General features: G+C 39.2%; 3 protein-coding genes across 9 annotated transcripts; 2 read left to right on the plus strand and 1 right to left on the minus strand.

The window, feature by feature from the left end:
- The first annotated feature begins 428 nt into the window (after nt 1–428).
- Nucleotides 429–9,668, plus strand: LOC131307230 (uncharacterized). Of its 3 annotated transcripts, XM_058333634.1 has the most exons (10): nt 497–582; nt 725–813; nt 1,010–1,826; nt 2,703–2,828; nt 2,925–3,107; nt 4,068–4,295; nt 4,387–5,508; nt 6,282–6,566; nt 7,497–7,992; nt 8,416–9,668. In XM_058333634.1, the coding sequence occupies exons 3-10, from the start codon at nt 1,047–1,049 to the stop codon at nt 9,267–9,269; spliced, it is 4,074 nt and encodes a 1,357-aa protein (XP_058189617.1). In that variant the 5' UTR covers nt 497–582; nt 725–813; nt 1,010–1,046; the 3' UTR covers nt 9,270–9,668. The 3 variants fall into 3 exon arrangements, with proteins under 3 accessions (XP_058189618.1, XP_058189617.1, XP_058189619.1); XM_058333635.1 differs by lacking the exon at nt 725–813 and having other exon boundaries at nt 429–582; XM_058333636.1 differs by lacking the exon at nt 497–582 and having other exon boundaries at nt 591–767.
- A 2,015-nt stretch (nt 9,669–11,683) lies between these two features.
- Nucleotides 11,684–15,914, plus strand: LOC131307231 (transcription factor GTE7-like). 4 transcript variants are annotated; one of them, XR_009194045.1, is made up of 5 exons: nt 11,684–13,410; nt 13,500–13,731; nt 13,830–14,016; nt 14,100–14,200; nt 15,336–15,914. XR_009194045.1 is itself a non-coding variant. In XM_058333637.1 (3 exons), the coding sequence occupies exons 1-3, from the start codon at nt 11,920–11,922 to the stop codon at nt 13,919–13,921; spliced, it is 1,815 nt and encodes a 604-aa protein (XP_058189620.1). In that variant the 5' UTR covers nt 11,684–11,919; the 3' UTR covers nt 13,922–14,348. The 4 variants fall into 4 exon arrangements, 1 of the variants encoding a protein (XP_058189620.1); XR_009194046.1 differs by having other exon boundaries at nt 13,830–14,200; XR_009194044.1 differs by lacking the exon at nt 15,336–15,914 and having other exon boundaries at nt 14,100–14,348.
- Nucleotides 15,915–18,452: 2,538 nt separating this feature from the next.
- LOC131307233 (protein CYSTEINE-RICH TRANSMEMBRANE MODULE 11) lies at nt 18,453–20,371 on the minus strand. Of its 2 annotated transcripts, none has more exons than XM_058333638.1 (3): nt 20,133–20,371; nt 18,968–19,082; nt 18,453–18,696 (listed from the first exon to the last, which is right to left on the minus strand). In XM_058333638.1, exons 1-3 carry the CDS (start codon nt 20,296–20,298, stop codon nt 18,624–18,626), a joined length of 354 nt encoding a protein of 117 aa, XP_058189621.1. In that variant the 5' UTR covers nt 20,299–20,371; the 3' UTR covers nt 18,453–18,623. The 2 variants fall into 2 exon arrangements, with proteins under 2 accessions (XP_058189621.1, XP_058189622.1); XM_058333639.1 differs by having other exon boundaries at nt 18,968–19,076; nt 20,133–20,348.
- Nucleotides 20,372–20,636: the final 265 nt, after the last annotated feature.

Below are 20,636 nucleotides of genomic sequence, written 5' to 3' on the forward strand. Positions count from 1 at the left end.
ACAAGAAAAATTCAAGTTTTTTACTTCCTCCGTCCGCGTTTGTTGATTCACAAACATGTTTTTTTTAAGTCCCACAAAGATTGTCCATCTAATCACGTCAATATGCAAAAGAGAGTGATTTTCCTTTCTTGCCTTTCCTTTTTTTTTTTTTGTGTAGTCACATCGAAATTTAAAACTTTACTTCCGAGCCAAATTTTTTATTGAGGGACAAAAAAGAAAATTTATCTTATAAAAAATAATACTCCTATTATTTTGTCTAAAGTTGGAATCCTCAAAATGGACCACCAACAAAAGTGGAGGGAGGGAGTAACTATTAGTACTAGATTCATAGTAAATTTGTGATGGAGGATACTATTTGAAATTTACGTCTAATTTAACAATATTCACAGTACCTTAAAAAAGAATTAAAAATTGAGAAAAAAAAAATTGGGACGGAGGGCTACCCAAAACAGAAGTGATGTCACTTTGAATTGAAAAAAGGTGCAATTAACGGGAGTAATTTGTCTAGGGTTTGGTTTTCTGCAATCGTCGCCGCATATAACCCAATTTCTTCGCGACCAGAACCAGCCCAACATCGAACAGGTACCCTTCTCTCTCTCTCTCTCTCTCTCTCTCTCTCTCTCTCTCTCTTCTTCTACACCTCTGTGTGCTGCTTTCTATGCTCAATTTAGATGCTTAAACGTGACAAGTTTGGGGCCTAGTAAACAATCACTCCTTGAAACAGTATTGGGACGTCACAAACTCAGGAGTGAATCAATTCAACGGAGGTGCAGTAGTACCATTCTTTAAGGGCCGGCCCTGTGCACTCTTTAGGTGCATTTTTATCAATTTATTTCGATTATTGGTACCGGTTCTTTATGTATTCTCTGCAGTACAAGTGCCAAATGATTATCTTATGATCTTATCTATGAAATATTGTTATTCCTCTATGAAAAGTTTGCATCTTGTGATGGTTGTTAAACAAGGGTAAGCATTTTTGATCACTAGTTTTTTGTGTACTTAATTTCAGTTGCAGGGCAAGTTTCAACTAGACTGTATATTGGCAAATGGGTAGTAAGAAAAAGGGGTCCGGTGCCGCTTTGGAAGTAGAGAATGCAATAGATACGGGTACTGATAAAGTTGTTTCAGAGGTACCGAAAAAGAAAATGAAGAAGGAAAAGAAGAAAGTAGTTGAAGATGTAGAAGATCAATCTGTTGCGCTGGATGAGAATAAGAAAGAGGTTGAAGATGGGTCAGTTGTTTCGGAGGTAGTGAAAAAGAAAATGAAAAAGGAAAAGAAGAAAGAAGCCATGGATGGGTCTTCTGCCCCATCTTCAACCACGCAGTCTATTGCATTAGAGGAGAAGAAGAAATCTATTTCACCAAAGGAAAAGAAGAAAGGAGTTGCAGATGGGTCTGCAGCCTCTTCTTCCAATGCACTACCTGATAAGCCAATGGAGAGAAAGAAGAAAAGAAAAGCATTGGACAAAGAGAGACACCATGCTACTTCTGATGACGTGGGACCAAAGGACAAACCTTTGGATTCGAATGTAGATAAGACTCCGGTGCCTAACCCGACCTCACCGAGTAGTGGTTTGCCTGAGTTTCATATTAGTGTTTTTAAGAACCTCGCGTCAGCTGATGCTGCTGAAAGAGAAGCAGCGGTTGAATCGTTAGTGGTAGAGTTGCAGGAAGTCCAAACGGCATATGAAAAGCTTGATAACAAGGAACTGGTTGAAGGTGGGTTGCAATTGGAAGCTGAGAAGGATGATGGCTTGAATAACTGTGCACCTTCTTTGAGATACGCTGTGCGAAGACTTATACGTGGTGTTTCTTCATCGAGAGAGGTATGTTCATTTCATTTATTCATAACCTTTTAGAACTTCATTTGGGAAATGCTTTTGTGCGGTGCCTTTCTTGTTTAAACTGTTGTCAATAGCATACCCCAATTTATGTCCTTATGAAACAAGCACTCGTCTTTGCAATTGGAATATAGTCAATATACTATGAAAGAAAATATTGCATGGAATGTATCGTATCATTTTCCCAAGTTGGGTCCTTCACTCTATGTTGCATAAACTTAATTTTTAAGCTGATGAAGTGACGATTGAAAACATGGTCTAATTATGATTATTTTGCTGACTGTGAGCTCTATTTGGGGAGTGGAAGTTGCTGGGTGTGACTTGATTTTAACTCGCTTGAGGATTGATGTTTTTATAGAGAATACTATATCTCCACAAGGTTCAATAATTTTTTTTTGCCATTGTCTTTTATCATCTTTTCATTTAATGCTATGGTAAATTATGTCCAAGGAGTGCAGTTGCATATGTGGATTTGCCGATGGTTTCGCTATGTTTAACATATACATATAAGGGATCTGTTTGGCATAAATACAGTTTTTTTTTCTTTATGCCTGTTTCCCCCTACTCATAGATAACTTGACTTCACAAATTCAATTATAGTTTTTTTTTTCTTAGGGATTCCTTTGTAAACATCATACCTGCCGCTTGGCTAATAACTGTAAAATGCTTTGGTTAGTTATCAAAAGAAGACGACGAAGAAAGGAATTGTATAGTGAATTATGAAATGCTTTTGTTCAGCTTGTGATCCTCACAGATCAGTGAACACAGTTGATCTTTCAATGTTGATGTGCTTCATGTCTTGTGTAATATTTCCTCCGTTCGAATACACCAACTCATTTCGTGTGTTCTCTACGTCTACAGTGTGCAAGACAAGGATTTGCGCTGGGTTTGACCATTTTAGTTGGTGCAATTACGAGCATCAGAGTTGATGCATTGCTGAAACTGATTGTTGATCTATTGGAGGTTTCTTCTTCAATGAAGGGCCAGGTGGGGAAGAGTTTTTTAATGTTTCAATGTAGGCTTTGGTGAGTTAGCCCTTCTATATTTTTGTTAATTCTTCAATTGCTCTTTAATGTGTTGCAGGAAGTGAAAGATTGTCTTTTGGGGCGGCTATTTGCTTATGGAGCTATTGCACGATCAGGAAGGTTAATTGATGAAAACTCTAATTCCATCAAAGAGTTTACCAGTTCTCTTATTTCCCTTGCATCCAAGAAGCGTTATTTGCAAGAGCCTGCTGTCTCAGTCATTTTGGGTTTGGTTGAAAAGGTATTTTGCATGATTATGTCTTAGTTGTTCGGTTGTTCCTTAGGGTGGTTTCAGGGGAAGATGAATAACACAAACTATTACTGTACTTGTGCTTAGTGAAATAATTTGATTCTAGACATGGACGAATGCAATCTGGAAAATTTCAGTATGAACGGCTTACATGGCATTGCTTTTAGAGCTTTTGGTTCCTTTGTTCAGAAAAACAATTTAGACACAACTGTGGTTGCGATGAGTGAAACTCCACGCAATGATACATATCGCCAGTGTACTTGGAACATGAACTTTGTGTTAAGTGCTTATTTCCACCCAATGATACATATTGACGGAAGGCGGAAGGATCATTTTTCTGGAGTGGTCGGACTTGTGTATAAACATGCAATTATGCAAACATCCACACACGAGGTTCCTGCATCAGGATGCTTGCTGTGTCAAATTCATTTCAACATTTCTTGTTGAAGTAGTTGATATTATGCAGGGCCATGATCAATTATAAACTTCCCTTGTGCGTAGGTTGTGCAAATATCAAATTCATTGCTGCTCCACTCTCCCTTCCATCACAGCACTATTGAGTCTTGGTTATACACTTCTCATAATTTTGACAGTGAAATGGTCAGATGGATTAAATAGGGAATTGCTATATGATCCAATAGTCTTGATGTTTGTAAGTGATGAAGTGTAATAATTCGTATCTCCCCCTCTCTCGCTTTCAAAGGTGTGAGTATTTGCTATTGCTGTCTATATCATTCAAATGCACCCGTGGTCTCTCTGTGCTCCAGTATCATACTCATATTTTGCAGTTTGAATCTTTTCTGCCCGTACTCGTGTTCTCTATTATTTTCCTTTCCTATCATTCTCGTAGCTTGTATGGTCTGGTGTGGCTGCTGGAATGGCTCTGTTAATCCATTATTTTGTTGGTCCACGAGTCTCTATAAAACCTTGATGTTGCCTATTTTGTTGCAGTTGCCGGTGGAGACCTTGGTGAATCAAGTGCTTGAAGCTCCAGGGCTTCAGGAGTGGTTTAAAGGAGCCATTGAAGTTGGAAACCCTGATGCTTTGCTTCTAGCTCTTAAATTGCGAGAAAAAATTTCCATGGATGGCAATTTTTTTGGAAAACTTCTGCCTGATCCATATAGTCCTAGTGCATTTTTTTCGGCTGACCATTTGTCATCCCTTTCTAATTGCTTAAAGGTGATTTTCAGATTCGAATTTGCGCACCACACATTGCCTTCCAGGAATAACTATTTCGGATTATTAATATTTGTTTCTGGTAACTTTTTAGGAATCTACGTTCTGTCAGCCTCGAGTTCACAGTGTCTGGCATGCATTGGTAAATATTCTTTTACCTGATATGGCTTTACCAGATGTTGATTCTACATCAGGCTTAAATTCCATTAAAAAGCACAAGAAGAACAAAAAGTTTAGCTCCTCCGAAGAAGAGATCCAGAAAAACCTTCGATGTTTTTGTGAAATTGTTGAAGGATGCCTTCTTTTGTCCTCTCATGACCGTAAACACTTGGCCTTTGATGTTCTACTTCTTCTTCTACCAAGGCTTCCTGCATCTTGTGTCCCCCTTGTACTGTCTTCTAAACTCGTTCAGTGCCTAGTGGATATACTGTCCACCAAAGACTCTTGGTTGTATAAAGTTGCTCAATTTTTTCTGAAAGAACTGTCAGAATGGGTGAAGAATGATGATGTCAGAAGAGTAGCTGTTATTGTGGCCCTTCAGAAGAACAGCAATGGGAAATTTGATTGCATAACTCGGACGAAAACAATAAAAGATTTGATGGCTGAATTTAAAACTGAATCTGGGTGCATGCTTTTTATTCAGAATTTAATTAGCATGTTTTTGGATGAAGGCCATGCTTCAGAGGAACCTTCAGATCAGAGTCAAACAACAGATGACAACTCAGAAATAGGTTCGATCGAGGATAAGGATTCTGTTGGGACCATGGGAACTTCTGACTTTTTGAAAAGTTGGGTCATAGATTCCCTCCCCAGTGTTTTGAAGCATGTGCAGCTAGATCCTGAAGCCAAGTTTCGGGTGCAAAAGGAAATTTTGAAGTTTTTAGCTGTTCAGGGAATATTTTCTTCATCTCTTGGCACAGAAGTTACATCTTTTGAACTACAAGAGAAGTTTAGATGGCCAAAAGCTGCCATCTCAAGTGCTCTTTCCAGGATGTGTGTTGAGCAGATTCAGTTGTTGCTGGCAAATGCTCAGAAGGGAGAGGGGTCCCATTTGACAGCGACTAGTCTCGAGACAAATGATCTTGGGTCTTATTTCATGCGATTCCTTAGTACATTATGCAACATCCCATCAGTGTCACTGTTCAGGGCCTTGAGCAATGAGGATGAAAATGCGTTCAAAAAACTGCAAGCAATGGAAACAAGGCTATCGAGAGAGGTAATTATTTCATGGATTTGTATCTCTGACAAGTAATGCTGCTTATTGGCTGTTCTGTAAAAAGAAACTTCAACAAAGAGATAAAAAAGGGGAGGGTGTGTTTTTTGGTTGAAAAATGGGGCTTTCTCCCCCACTAATCCCCAGTATGATATCCAATGAATGTATGATGTCCAATTATGCTGCAGTCTTCCCATAAGATATGCTTTAGGAAGTTTTTCAAATTGCATCATCTGAGGTTGTTGCTCTGTCAAACTTGTTTAACCTAAAGCTCTCTTAAGCAGACCATCTTATGTCTGATGTGTTGCTGGGATTTAAGTTATGGTCAAGGATCAAATTTTTGGTTCAGTATGTTGGGTTTGGTTGGCTAGGTAAAGGAATTATTTTGAACAAGTTTCGGAAACATTTGAAAAGTAGCCAGAAAATAATGGAAATTTCAAAATTATTTGGGATTATACGAAAATGTCACTGTTGGCTATTTCTTATATCCCATGGGTGTCTAAGCAACTCAATGTTCATTATGATTCTACAAATTTTGAATTTCCACATGGTTCAATGCATTTGGGTATGTTGCAAGTCAAAAAGTGGTTTTGTGGTATTCTACTGATGTTTCATTTCAGTCTCCTAGGAAATAGAAATTTGTTCCTTGATTATGGTGGAGGAAAACCTTTTTTAAATCCTGCATCAAGTTCTTATCATGAGTTCTTACCCTTCTAGTTCATATGCTGTTAAAGTGGAAAAGTATGTATTGTACAATGGTTAAACATCATTTGCAGGAGAGAAACTGTGGAATGAGTACAGATGCGAATAAGTTGCGAGCCCTGAGGTACTTGCTTATTCAGTTGGTACTGCAAGTTCTCCTTCGACCTGGAGATTTCTCCGAAGCTTCCTCTGAACTTATTATTTGCTGTAAAAAAGCTTTTGCCACTCCTGATCTTGACTCATCCGGAGATGATGAAACGGATGGTGATGGAGTTCCTGCATTAATGGATGTTCTTTTGGATACGCTGCTGTCTTTGCTTCCAGAATCATCTGCTCCTATGCGTTCTGCTATTGAGCAGGTGATTGTCAGATCATCAATTTATTTATCCTCAGCACTATTTCATATGTGTACCTATTGTTCTGTCTTTTATTTGTCTAAGGCCTGTAAATTAGTTTGTGGTGTTTTCAAAATTTATCAGGCTTTGTGCCTATAAACTCTCGGCATGATGAGGGATTTGAAGGTAGAAAACTAGCACAAAGAACAAACAACGGCATTCTTTTCTGGCGTTAAGATGTAGCGAGTCAGCTATGGAAAAGCTTAGTCCGCTTAGTCCATTAATAATCCAATATTTAGGTGTAGAAACATAATCTGAATTCGATTTCACAGGACATCAGTGGCACTCGTATTCTATAAAACTACATAAATAATAAATGGGAGATAAGCTTTTATCTCAGTTATACGAGGCAAATCGGCAAGGTAGGTCAGGGTTGTCTAATCTTGGGACACGTTTTTTTTGGCAAGTCATAGATTGGAATTACAGAGACATCAGATTTTTCTTAGAGTGTCGATGGGTCACGGATTCGGTGAAGATTGTTCCTCTGAAAGTACACAAGAGTTTGCCCAAATGCGTTATTTGGCTCTGTTAGAGCATCTCATGCAGATACTTCAAAAATTAACATCAAAAGTGTGCTTTTTTAATTTACTTCGCATTCTGAAGGATGAGATTTTCCGGTGCATTCCATCAGTCAGCAGATTTGTTGATAAGTTACTTGTTTTTTATTTTGTTTCCTTGTACTCCAAACTCCAGTTGCCTCGTCAAATTCCAGATCATTTTAAACTATGATTTGGCATTATAAATATTTTGAAAGGATGCTTTGGTTTGAGGAGTCTGTTTTTTACTTGTTAAGCATCTGCTAGAGATGATCTTGTGTTGCTTAATGCTTATTTTGTTCACAGGACCCTATATTTCAATAGATAATTAAAATTTTCATATTTAATGGCTTTGCAGGTCTTCAAATATTTCTGTGAAGAAGTTACTGATGATGGTCTGCTTCGGATGTTGCGAGTCATAAAGAAAGATTTGAAACCAGCTAGACATCAAGAAGCAAACAGTGAAGATGACGGCGATGATGATGATGACGACCTTCTTGGTATCGAAGAAGCTGAGGAATCTGATGAGGCTGAGACAGGTGAAACTGGGGAGAGTGACGGTCAGATGGATGACTCTGAGGCAGTTGTAGGAACTGAGGCGGTTGACAAAGAACTTGCTGAAGGTTCTGATGAGGAATCTGATGAGGCGGTTGACAAAGAACTTGCTGAAGGTTCTGATGAGGAATCTGATGGGGGAATGGATGATGATGCAATGTTCCGCATGGATACTTATGTTGCAAGAATCCTCAAAGAGCGCAAGAACCAGGCTGGGGGTGAAACTGCTCATTCCCAGCTTGTCCTCTTCAAACTTCGTGTTCTCTCCTTGTTGGAAATTTACTTGCACGAGAATCCAGGCATGTGTCCACCACCCCATTTCTCTCTTTCCCTTTTCCCCTCAATACTAAGACTCCATTAGTTTTGATATAATTATTTATCATCGTAAATCATTTTCCTTCTAAAATGGCTCCGTTCTTTTAAAAGCCGTCATATTGGTTGTTTAACAAACTGTCTCCTGTTTTTTGTTAAAATACTGAATTGTTTTTATGTAATCTTTTGTCAGTGATTTATTTTCTATAATACTTAGCCCATTGCAACATGGGTTGATTCTGATTGGCCCGCTGATTGAGCTTTCTTTTGTTTTTTTAGAAGGAAAAAACAACTGCCAAAACATTTTTACCTTGACCTCTCTATTTTCCTGCTTTTAAAGGGTTTGGGTGTGGAACAATCTATGTTATATACATAATGAATAATGATTCAATTTCTGTTTTGTTATACAGGAAAGCCCCAGGTATTGAAGGTATACTCTAACTTGACCCAGGCATTTGTTAACCCCCATACAACTGAAGGCAGCGAGCAGCTAGGTCAGCGCATATGGGGAATTCTGCAAAAGAAAATTTTCAAAGCAAAGGACTTTCCGAAAGGAGAGGCTGTGCAACTGTCTATTCTTGAATCTCTCTTGGAGAAGAACCTGAAATTGGCATCGAAACCATTCAAGAAAAAGAAATCCGTTGTCAACCCGTCAAAGAAAAAGCAGTCAGCCTCCTGGAGTCGACACAAGATGATCAATTCCCTAGCTCAAAATTCAACATTTTGGATTCTAAAAATCATCGACGGAAGAAAGTTTTCCGAATCTGAACTCAACCGGGTTTTTGGTATTTTCCAAGATGCTTTGACGACATATTTTGACAGTAAAAAGTCTCAAACCAAGCCCGAGTTTTTGAAAGAAATATTCAGAAGAAGACCATGGATCGGTCATCATCTGTTTGGATTCCTTTTGGAGAGATGTTCTTGTTCAAAATCAGAGTTTCGCCGGGTCGAAGCGCTTGAATTGGTGATTGAAATACTGAAGTCGCTGGTTTCTGTCACCAATGAAGAAAGGGCGAAATCAAGGAAAACGTTAGGCAGACATATTCCAAAGCTTAGTCAACTGATAAAGGAGTTGGTAATAAATATGCCAGAAAAGCAATCTAGAAGAGCTGAAGCGCGGAAGTTCTGCAGCAGGGTATTTCAGATTATTACTGGCCTTAACCTTTCTGAATCATTTCTTAAAGCTTTGGGATCAGATGTTCATGCTGCTTGTCAATCTCAACTTGGTGACGTGTTTCTTTCTTTGAAGAAGCTTGAACGGTAGGGAGCAAGATTTTGTATTTGTTGGAAATCCAAGCCGAGGGATTTAGTTTTTCATTTATTGGGAAATATATGCGGTTCCGGATGACAGTGCTGTTAGGGAAGATCTCGTCGAGATACCGATGGCAATTCTGGGATTTCATTTCAAGAAAGAATTCGCGGCGGTTGCTTGGATCCTTCCTCCGTGAAAGGTTTCAGTTTTCTCTGTAGAATTTTCTCTTGGTGAGTTTTGTTCTCGTCACCTTTATCTTTAATACTATCTCTGTTCTGCTATGGTAGTTCACAGTGTAGGCATTTTTATGTGCTCTGGATTTTGCTTGGGCTTTCCAATCTTGAGTTGTATCGATTGACATTTTTCTTTTAACTTATCTTTATTAACCAATCCAAATCTTGTTTTTAATGACGTAGCTTCACTTCAAGTGGCTTAGATTATGAATTATTAGAATTTTGTATATTCTATTTTTACCTAAACAAAAATGCTGGAGTACAAACAAAGACCCAAGTGCGGATCCGTAAACAAATATATTCAAAATCATCCGATGTGTATGGGCCCCACATTGGTTTTGTGCGACTCATGTGCTTCATACGGTCTCAAGTACATCTTTTCGTGGATTTATGCACTTTCATCTATGTCCGTGTTAGTAAATGGAACTTGGAATGTGTGTTGGTTATAGTTAGCTCACGGTTTCTCTGCCATGTCCATTTAGTAAGTGCAAATGGTACATGAAAGGGAATTTTCCTCGTTTAAAATAAGAGGATGATTTAAGGGTGAAATAGTATTTTAACATCGCATTGACGTTGACTTTGACTAAATCATTCCTTCATTCTCAATATAGGTGCTTGCTTCTGTCACCACCACTTCGGTAAATTTCTTTTTTGATCTGACCGCTTTTGCATATTTGAATGAAAAAATTCATTCACAAATCATTCATTGTTATATATGCTAGTGTGACAATTAAGAGGTAGTTCGCAAATGACCCAAACCTTATGCAGTTACAGACAAATAAGTTCTCTAATCAAAACTTCTTAAAAATACGGGTTGTGCTGATGGGCTTGGCGGTTTATAATACCACTATCCAACGCTAACACGATCTGTTGGCTCTCACTACCGTCTCCCCATCGATTCAAATAACTTAAACGAATTGTCATTCTGTCTCATCCTTTTGAAAATCTTAAAAATGCCATGTTAACGCAATCCTTTGTTATTGTCGTCCCCATCGTTGGACAAAGACGTTTCTCCACAGGTTTATGTAGATCTTAATTGTTATCTATTTTTAAGGAGTCCCTAATAAGAGAAATGGTCTATACCGGCCAATTGTCACCACTCTGTCTCATCCTTTTGAAAATTCTAAAGTTTCACCTTAATTTAATCTTTTGCCATTTTTGCCATGGTTGGACACAATGGATCCCTCTAGATCATCCTATAAATCAATCTTACTATTTTTAAGTACTCCCTAATCTTGGAAATGGTCTACTGGCAAATTGTCATCCCTTGGTCTCATCCTTCCGATAATTCTAAAACTTTCGCTTTTTATTCAATCCTTCGCCATGGTTGGACACATTAAAATTGTCAACTTAAATTTAATTGTTCAAGCATTGTCGCCATGGTCGGCCTATTTTTTAGCTTTTAAGAGATCAAAAATGTTGTACCGACCAACTCTCACTCCTCCGCCTCACCCTTTTAAAAATTGCCTACTTTCATCTTAATTAAATTCTTCACCATTGTCAATATGGCTAGACACATGAGTCTCTTGTAAGTCTTTCGATGAATGTTTCAATTTTTGTGGGAGCAAATGGGCATATTGCAACTTTATCTAGAAACATTTTGCAACCTCGTACTCTAAATCAGCTGTAGTCTAGTTATGTCATCTATTTTAAGGATGCATGACATTTAACTAATTTAGAGGATTAATTTCACTCCATTTTATTTAGCAAAATGACTGCTTTGGTCACTAGTTATCAGCTGGTGGATGAAAAGGGGTAGGTAAAGAGAGAAGGGGTGAGGTTAGAGACGAGGGTAGATTTGGAATTTGGTTTGAGTAGATGGAGAGAGAGTGTGGATGTAGGAAAAATAATGGTGCATTTAGAATTTCCATTGTAAAATCTCCATTTAAGATTACAATAACACCCTCCACGCGCCTCTGGCTCTGTCCGCCTTTCCCCGTACACGCTCTCTGGACCCCACATATCACAAACCCTAAATTCACCCCACATGACACCCAAATTCACTCCAAAACTCCCCTTCCCCAATCCCACGTCCCACATGACGCCACGTGTACCACCCTCAGTTCTCCACCGTCGATCCCTCGGTCAGCTACAGAGCCAGCACACGAACCCACGCCAGCCGTCCGATCCCTAGTCGAACTCGGATCGACGGCCCGAAACCTGCCCGGGGTCTCCAGCGGGCAGATCTCGTCGCCTTTAAGAAGCGATGCTCGTCCTCTCTCCTTCCTCGCTCAATTCCTCCCAAACCCTACTCCTAGGGCAATACGTACAACATATACCGGGCGTATAGCTGTACATATGTATATGTACCGGCGTTAGGACTTGACTGGTGCCGTTGATCGGATTCCGGCGAGCTGCGGCGTAGAATATATCATTGCCCGTCGGTTCATGATTCCTCACACGTCAGCATTCGTGGTCTTCCGACGTCGATGGCGTCAGCCGTCCTAGCCAGCCGCAATGAATCCAACTGGGGACAATCCGGCGCCGTGTTCATGGGCAAACAACTCCCGTCGTCGTACTCCAATCACCACCACCTAAACCCTAACCCTAACCCTAACAACCCTAATTCCGTCCCGAAGAAGAAAAAGAAGAAGCAATTACAACACCACTCGTTGGTCGCCAACGGCCACCACCACAGCAATAACGGCGTCGTCTCGCCGCCGGCCGTAACGCAGGCCGCCTCCGACGATGCCTACTCGTTCAACCAGAGACAGATCGATACGAAGAGCGGACCTGCGATCGATCGCGGTGATGACGCGTACGTCAGCTTCGACATCGGCTCGTGCACGAGACACGAGCTGGTCGAGCTCAAGAAACGGTTGGTGGCGGAGCTGGAACAGATCCAGAGATTGAACGAGCGAATCGAGTCGGGAGATTTTAAACGACATCCGCGTGATCCTCCTCAATTGTTACAACATGGCAAGAGCAACAGGAAGCTCTCGGGAAACAAGCGGCCGGGTCCACCCCGAGAGCAGCTTCCTGTAGTTTCCCCGAGGGAACGGGTACCGGATGGGATTGAACTGGCGGAGATAATGAAGATGTGCAGGCAGGTGTTGACGAAGCTGATGATGCACAAATCCAGCTGGATCTTCAAGACCCCGGTCGACGCCGTTGCGCTAGGGCTTCACGATTACCACCAGATTGTCAAGCGCCCGATGGATCTAGGGACGGTAAAATCGAATTTCTCCAAGAATTTGTATTCATTTCCTGGCGATTTCGCAACGGACGTGAGATTGATCTTTGAGAATGCGATCTTGTATAATCCCAAGGGGGATGAGGTGCATAGGATCGCCGAGCAGCTTCTCGATCGGTTCGAGGAGCTGTACAGGCCGATACAAGATAGGTTAAAAGGCAACGATGACAGAGATGACGGAGATGAGAGAGAGGAGGTAGTACAGGGGAGCTCGTGGAATCATAATCATCCAGCTCCTGAGAATCCAAAGAAGAAGAAACCCAAGTCAATGCCAACTCCTAAGGAGAAAATAGAGGTTGTTCCGGCAATGCCTTCGAGTCCGTCAAGTCCTTCTTCACCGAACCCTCCATTGGTGCAATCTCCCGTGGCGGCTGCAAAGGCAGGAGGGGTGAGAGGGAGTTACGTTGGGAAGCAGCCGAAGCCGAAGGCCAGAGATCCGAATAAGAGGCCAATGAGCATGGAGGAGAAGCACAAGCTGGGTGGTGGGTTGCAGAATTTGCCTGAGGAAAAGATGCCTCAGTTGGTTCAGATAATAAGGAAGAGGAACAAGCATATGGCCCCGGAAGGGGACGAGATCGAGCTCGATATAGAGGCCATTGATACGGAGACCCTTTGGGAGCTCGATCGGTTCGTGACTAATTGGAAGAAGATGGTGAGCAAGAACAAGAGGCAAGCGCTCATGACAAACAATGCGGTTGCTACTACGGCTTCTGGAGATGACAACGTGGTAAGAAGGAAAAAAACATGGGTTTTGCTTTGAGTTATGATTAGTGATTGGTACTGAAGGTTTTGCTAATATTTTTGTGTTGTTGATAGGAGGTTCATTTGAGTGAAAAAACTGATTCTGTGAAGAAGCCGAAGAAAGGGGAAGCTGGTGAGGAAGATGTTGACATTGGCGATGAGATGCCAATGACCCATTTCCCACCAGTGGAGATTGAGAAGGATGATGGCGCCACGGCCGGTGGCAGTGGTCATGATAACAAGGGTCATGCAACCAGCAGCTCTAGCAGCTCCAGCGGCTCAAGTAGCGATTCGTCCTCATCGAGTGGTAACATCTCCTAAAATTCCTACATTTTCTTCCTCTGTGGAAATTGTTGGTGAAATTATTTGTGGTGTGGTTATGTGATCACAAGGGATTGTGTGCAGATTCTGAATCTGGGAGCTCTTCGGAAAGTGATTCTGATGCGGATGATGCAGAGTCGAGGGGCCGAGAGTCCAAAGAATTTTCGAAGACTTGAATCAGGACTGAGTGAAGATGGTTGAACAAAACAAGGGTCTGAATTCTTTCCCTTGGGAAAAAGAAGAGCTCCCATTGGTGGGTGGTGAATTTGAGGTATAAACTGATACAATGAACGTGCATCCATTTGTAATGGGAGAGTGTTGTGAAGTAACTTGTGGGTTTGTGGTTAATTGCAGCCATTGGGAAGGAATGTTGTAATGGAAGTGTTTGATTGGCAGCTGGTTGTGGCCTGGAGGGTGGAAAAGAAGCCCATTTGGGTAGAAGTTGTTGTCAAAAGGTTTGAGAAATGTGGTTAAAGTGATTGGATTTGATGTTTTAGTTATGGTTCCTAAATTAGAACTAGAGGAAGATTTATGTAGAGGGAGTTTGAGATACTTTTGTACAGTTTTTTACAACACTAATACAACCATGATTTTTCTTCCCAACCGAAAGTCCCTTATTAGCACTTGATTCCTCTTTTGGTAGTATTTTGATTAACTTGTGTTTACCTTTTGATGGAAGTGTCCAGAGTTCCAGTTTAGTCATTTAACAGATTATGCCACCTGCCTCAGGTATTGGTGGACCCAATATTGAAATATGCAATTACTACACTTGAATTTTGAATTTTTAAGCATTGATTCCAGTACTACCCTTTTTCTCTCCTTGATAAATTTTGGAAATTTAAACACTGACATAACTTTTCGAGGAGATACAATCATATACATATATTCGGGACATTTGAAATTGAATGTTTAAGGACCTGCAGTAAGGGATGGAGTAACTTTTAAGCAGATTGAAGTGGAGATAAAAGGTGCTCCAATTGGTAGAAAGTTGTCCTAATGATGAGTGTTGTAAAATGATCTCTAATTAATAGTGTATTCATTGGCACATCACAAACCTTATCATCCCTGTGTTTGGTAGCTCAAGTGGATGTTACGAGGATATTCATGAAGCTACTTAATTCGTGTTTTAACTGTAGGAAGGAAAGAGACCAATGAAATACCTAATGATACTGTTTGGTTGACTTCACTTAATTTACTCTTACTTGGATCAAAGAGAAATATATTCACAGCTCAGCTTCAAGCTATGAACATATTGTTTAAAAGTGTTATGGACGGTTCGGATTTTAATGAAACTTTTTTGAAGAAAAGTTTAACTATACTCCGGAAAAGTTTTATTTTTATTAACATTCGGACCGTTCAAAACACTTTTAGACTGTCATAATTGGCTTCGAAAATAACTATTCACGGCCGCCGTTAAAAAGATTCTCTCCATTATATAGTATAGGGAAAGCATTAATGACCTTTTTGTAAGGTTGTTTGTTACTACTGGTAGGTTTCTAGTTATAGACATGGTAGGCTGGTTAATGGTTATTGTCTTGACTCGACTTTATTGAGTATTTGACACTTCTCTCCTTTACCTCTTCTTCTCAGGTGTTACATGGATAAAAATGTTTTGGGCCCCGTCCAGTAAAAAACCTTGACGGGTAAAACAAGAATCATTATGTACTTGGAATTTAGCCTCGGCGAAGAACCAGACACCCTGATGAGGTTTTTCATACACAAACTAAAAGGGAAAATCCAATGCATGAGGCTCCCGGTATTGCGGAGTCTGGGAAATGGTTGATGTATGCAGCCTTACTCTTACAAGCAGAGAGGTTGTTTTCGTGACTCAAACCCGCGACCTCCAGGTTCCGTAATTATATCTAGAATGAAGTCTATAAACGTACTACTGGTATGGAACCGAAAGATTCAGAAACTCAAGTTAAAACTACCGAAGAATATCCAAGGTTAGCCATGGAAACACCAAACGGAGGTTAGCAGTGGATTATGTAACCACAGGGGCAGGATCTCTAGATATGTTTGTACGACATAAGTCCAATTAGAGTACTCCCTCGTTTCAAAATATTACTCCATCCGTGCTCCGTTCAATTGTCGAGAAAGTTGTGTGAAAAATTGGTTCTCAGAAAAAGTGAAGTGAGGTGAAGTAAAAGAAAAAGAAAATTATTTTCCTGTGAGTGTTCATTTGACAAAAGAATTTTGCAAGAATAATTAAGGTTTAGTTGTTCATTTGTCAGGAAAAAGAAACTTTCGGGAAAATTTTGTGAGTGTTCACTCATTTTCCTTTTCCCGTGACGCAAAATTCTGTGTTTTTTGCAGGATCACTTTTGCAGGAAAGTAATTCCTGCAGGAAAACTTAAAAACATGTTTCCCACTACTTTCCTGCCAACTGAACACTACAAAAATCATGGAAAAGTTGATTTTCCCATCTTTTCCTGTACTTTCTTGGCAACTGAACGGGGCCATAATGTTTGACATTTTCAGATACGTGTCATTTTTAAATTGCATATATCTTTCAATCATAATGTTTTAGGTGATTTTTTGAACTTTGTTTAATTAGAACAAATTAAACTTTATCAAACAAGATCTATATTGCTTATAAAAAACATTATGAATTAAAAGATATAGTTAATTTTTTCATAAAGCTGCAATAGTGAAAGTACCAAACTTTATGGGACGGATGAAGTATCATGAAGTACTTTCGTTTATATTTTCCCATCTTTTTGCAATCATTTCGTAATAGACTAGAATTTTGAAACAGAGTATTGTATTGGAATTTATAGCCCGGCCATTAACCTCAGATGCTCTCACTGGATAACTCACATTCGGGGCAAAATTAGAATGCAGACGGAGTACAGAATGGAGAAGCTAATGTTGATTGACTAGAACAAACATGAACCTCTGTCTCTCCCTATGGCCGCCCCAAGCGGTCTTCTCGCCGCCGCCAGTGCGCCACCACCACCCCAATCAGTCAATAACCATCACTGAACAACTCCACTCCCCTACTCTGGCCACCACTTTAACACATATCTGTGCACTAAACATTTCGTTTTTTTGCAGAATTCGCAACAAAAACTAACGGAAACTGGTTTCTTGTTCTGTTAAACAGAAATAAATTAATAAAAAAGCAAATAAATCTGCTACAGAAACCTTTAAAATTAGATGAGATGTAAGCCTTAAGTACGTGGTTCAACGTGTTCTTAATTTGTCCCTAACGTATACTTAATAAAAATTAACACACATTTGCAAATCTTTTACAGCTAAGATTGATTATCCCCAGCTAGTTGAATTAATAATCAGTTCCCTTCACATGGTGCCACCAAGGCATATGAGTTTTATATGGTTGGGAAATGGTTTTGAACCTCCTCCGTCTTCTGAGAAAGAAATAGTTTTAAAAACAAAAGTGAGATTATGAAGACATAAATAATGGCAAGATACTTTCCAGTTTGAACTATCCAGTTATATACAAGATTATCTGTGATCCGGGAATCCTACAGGGTACCCTGTAGGGCACAATCATAGCTATCCAAAAGTGCTTCCAACGATAAATCTGCACCTTTAATAAAACTCTCGTGGACGACAATGTAGTGTCCTACAGGATTTCTAATTCCCATTATCTCGATACTTGTGCTGAGCTTTTGGAGAGGCTAACTAAGATTATTACTGTAGCTCTTAATTAATAAAGGGCACAAATTAAAGTACTATCATGTACCCAAAATGGTAGTATTTGTGTTTGTTGCGGATAACTACGCAAAATTATGTATATTAACTTAATAAGCAATCCCTAAGATCTGGGAGGAGACTGGCTGCCCACAAGCCATATCGTACTCCTTTTGAAGAACTTATTTATTAGAGTAATCATGATTTTTGCCAAGGATAGTGTACGAATATCACTACAAATAAACAAGCACACATAGTAAGCCGGTACGATGTCTTCTTTGTACTACTCACTCTGTCCCATTTTCGTTGAAATTTTTTGATATTCGTGTTATTGTTAAAACTCTTTTATCTTTCGGTATAAATCTCAAAAAATATGTAATATGAATCTTGTTTGATAGTTCTCGATTAAATCTATAATATAAAGTTTTCAAAATTACGAAAAGTATTATAAATTGAGAGATATAAAAGTTTAAAAAACGGTGCCAATATCAAAAAAGACCAAAGAAAATGGGACAGAGGGAGTACATCAGTTTAGAATCAAACAATGGATTACAATCTCTAAATTTACTCTCCTAAATTTCTAACAATTTCAACATGCCACACCTTCTTTGTTCTCGTAATCTTGGGTGATAAAACTTTGCCACATGTTCTTCATTCTCATATTCCTATGTAATTTCGTGCGAAAAGACTTTTAAGAAAGTTTGAAGTAGCATGAAAAATAAAGTCGAAGAATAACCAACACCTATAAGCCAATCCACACGTGGTTGCCTTAATTGACATGCCACATTGAGAGCAACATGAGATTGCCATCATGCAATAAAAATAGTAGACAATTCAAATATAGAAGGCCACTCGAAGAGTTGAAGCAGTCATTTTTTTTTCTCTAGAAAATGGACGAATTCAAATTTTCTTCAACTTATTTCACTGTCCAATTTAATGGACATAAAGGACAGATTGCAAATTGTATACGTCCTATTGAACACGCATAGATGATAGATACATTCGTACGTACATGCATCCGTATGTTCTTGTTTATAAATACAACGGCTCCGAACAAATAGGTCACGATTGTATTGTAAAACCGTGTTTCTAGGCATTTTGAATTAAAAAAGATACAACTGATAAATCGACTGAATTATTTCCCGCGTCACAACCACCAATATGGTAATACATAATGGAAAAATAACACAAGTTTTTGGCATTACAATTTTGTTGAGAAGTCTAGAACACACAAAATACAGAGGGGTCGCAGCAACACTCGTCAAGCAGGCAACAGCAACACAAAGCTGCAAGGCTGCAAATCCAAAAGAAAAAAAAAAAAAAAAAACCAAGATTAGAATTCTTATTCTGAAAGATATGCATATATATGAGCTCGAATCCTCTTTCACGATTTGTGCTTATATCGGTGTTCCATTACACTTCCGACTATTGGATTGTACATAAATATTTTCTATCTCTCCATATTCGTAACGACAAAAAACACACCGAAACACCAGTACAGATAAAGATAGGCACAAAGGACTTGAAATTTAGCTATGGGAAGTACAGGATGGAACAGAGCATACCATCCCTCAAGAAAACCAGTGTCTCTCCTTGGGGGTTGTGGAGGTGGAGGAGCATATTGAGGTGGGGCATATTGAGGTGGGGCCATCACTGGGGGGCCTTGATAATAACCTGCACCTTAAAATTCATTTCAATTCAGATTGAATTTATAAATATTTTGGTGGAGGCAAATAACTCAAACAAGAAGCATATATGTGACTATAACCCAATGAAATATGTGACAAAAAAAAAATGACCTTTTCTTTTTGCTTATATTTGGATATTATGATCATTCGTTGGATATGTTAGTATATGAGGTAAATTTAGGAAATTGATAAAGTGTTATCCACCTGAACCTTTTAGTCATCCACCCCAAAAATCCAGACCTTTTATATACTAGACCTCATTGACAGCTTCAATCACGTCAGAAATCATATTGATCGACTATCTTTTGATATAATTTCAGAACACATCTATCTTGTCAAAAAATATTGTTATTACATATAAACAAATGTGTTCAAAACCTATGAAACATATCAAACGATATCGGTCAATCTGGTTTTTGACGTAATTAATGTTCTTGACAAGTCTATAGAATAAATGATGATTATTAAAGTGAGCTCGAAAAGAATCCAGACATAAGGAATAAAAAAAATACACCAAAGTCATTAATGATCTCTCCTATCTTTTGGGAATTGCAGGTACGGTACCTATCGCACCACAACAAACCACTATCTGTAGGGGATTCCACAACATCTATGTCGACTTAAGCTTAAGCCCCACCACGTGCGAATGGTGTTAAGAATATGTATGTTTAGCTCCAACGAAGAGCTATGAAAACTTAAACTTGTGCATTGTCCAACCAAGTTCAGACTTATAACTTTAAAAAAAAACACATCCTAAACCAACCCACCCGGTATTGGTCATCTCTCCTCCGCCCAAAGAACTACTCCCATTTTTCTCACATCCAACAATCATCATTCATCACACATAACACAAAAAAAAAATCTAGAGAGAGAGAGAGAGCGCAACAATCATCATTCATCACACATAACACAAACAAAAAAATCTAGAGAGAGAAACACAAACAAAAAAATCTAAAGAGAGAGAGAGAGCGCGCAACAATCATCATTCATCACACAAAACACAAACAAAAAAATCTAAAGAGAGAGAGAGAGAGGTGGGTACCTTGAGCAGGGTAAGGATATGCATATTTGGGATCACTCATCTCTGCAATACAAACCCAAATCAAGAAGAAGAAGAAGAGCACTTCAGAAAGAGAGAGAGGAAATATTTGAAATGAAAGAATGGGAATTGATGACAAGGAATGGGGTATCATGCGAATGAACCCCATTCCCCCCTTTTTATGCCACAAAAGAAGTACGGGGGGGGGGGGGGAATACTTCGGTAGAAAGGAAAGTATAAAAGAGAGATTTCGAAAGGAAGTTCTAGTGAGATACGTATTCTTTTCAACGTTTCCTTCTGGGACATCTATAACTGGAAGTTCGGGCCAATTTTCGTGCATTTCAATTAAGGCACTGAAATTAACGATCGAGCAAATCCTCCAGTAGTCATAAAATTTAAAATATTCGGTTTTCATGGAATTTGAACATCTGACCTCACGAAGAATCATCACTTATTAGTTTTCTCAAGTCTGCTTTGCTAAACTCTGAATTCTTTATGGGACAACTA

Source organism: Rhododendron vialii, chromosome 11a, assembly GCF_030253575.1.
Source record: "Rhododendron vialii isolate Sample 1 chromosome 11a, ASM3025357v1".
Taxonomy (NCBI): domain Eukaryota; kingdom Viridiplantae; phylum Streptophyta; class Magnoliopsida; order Ericales; family Ericaceae; genus Rhododendron; species Rhododendron vialii.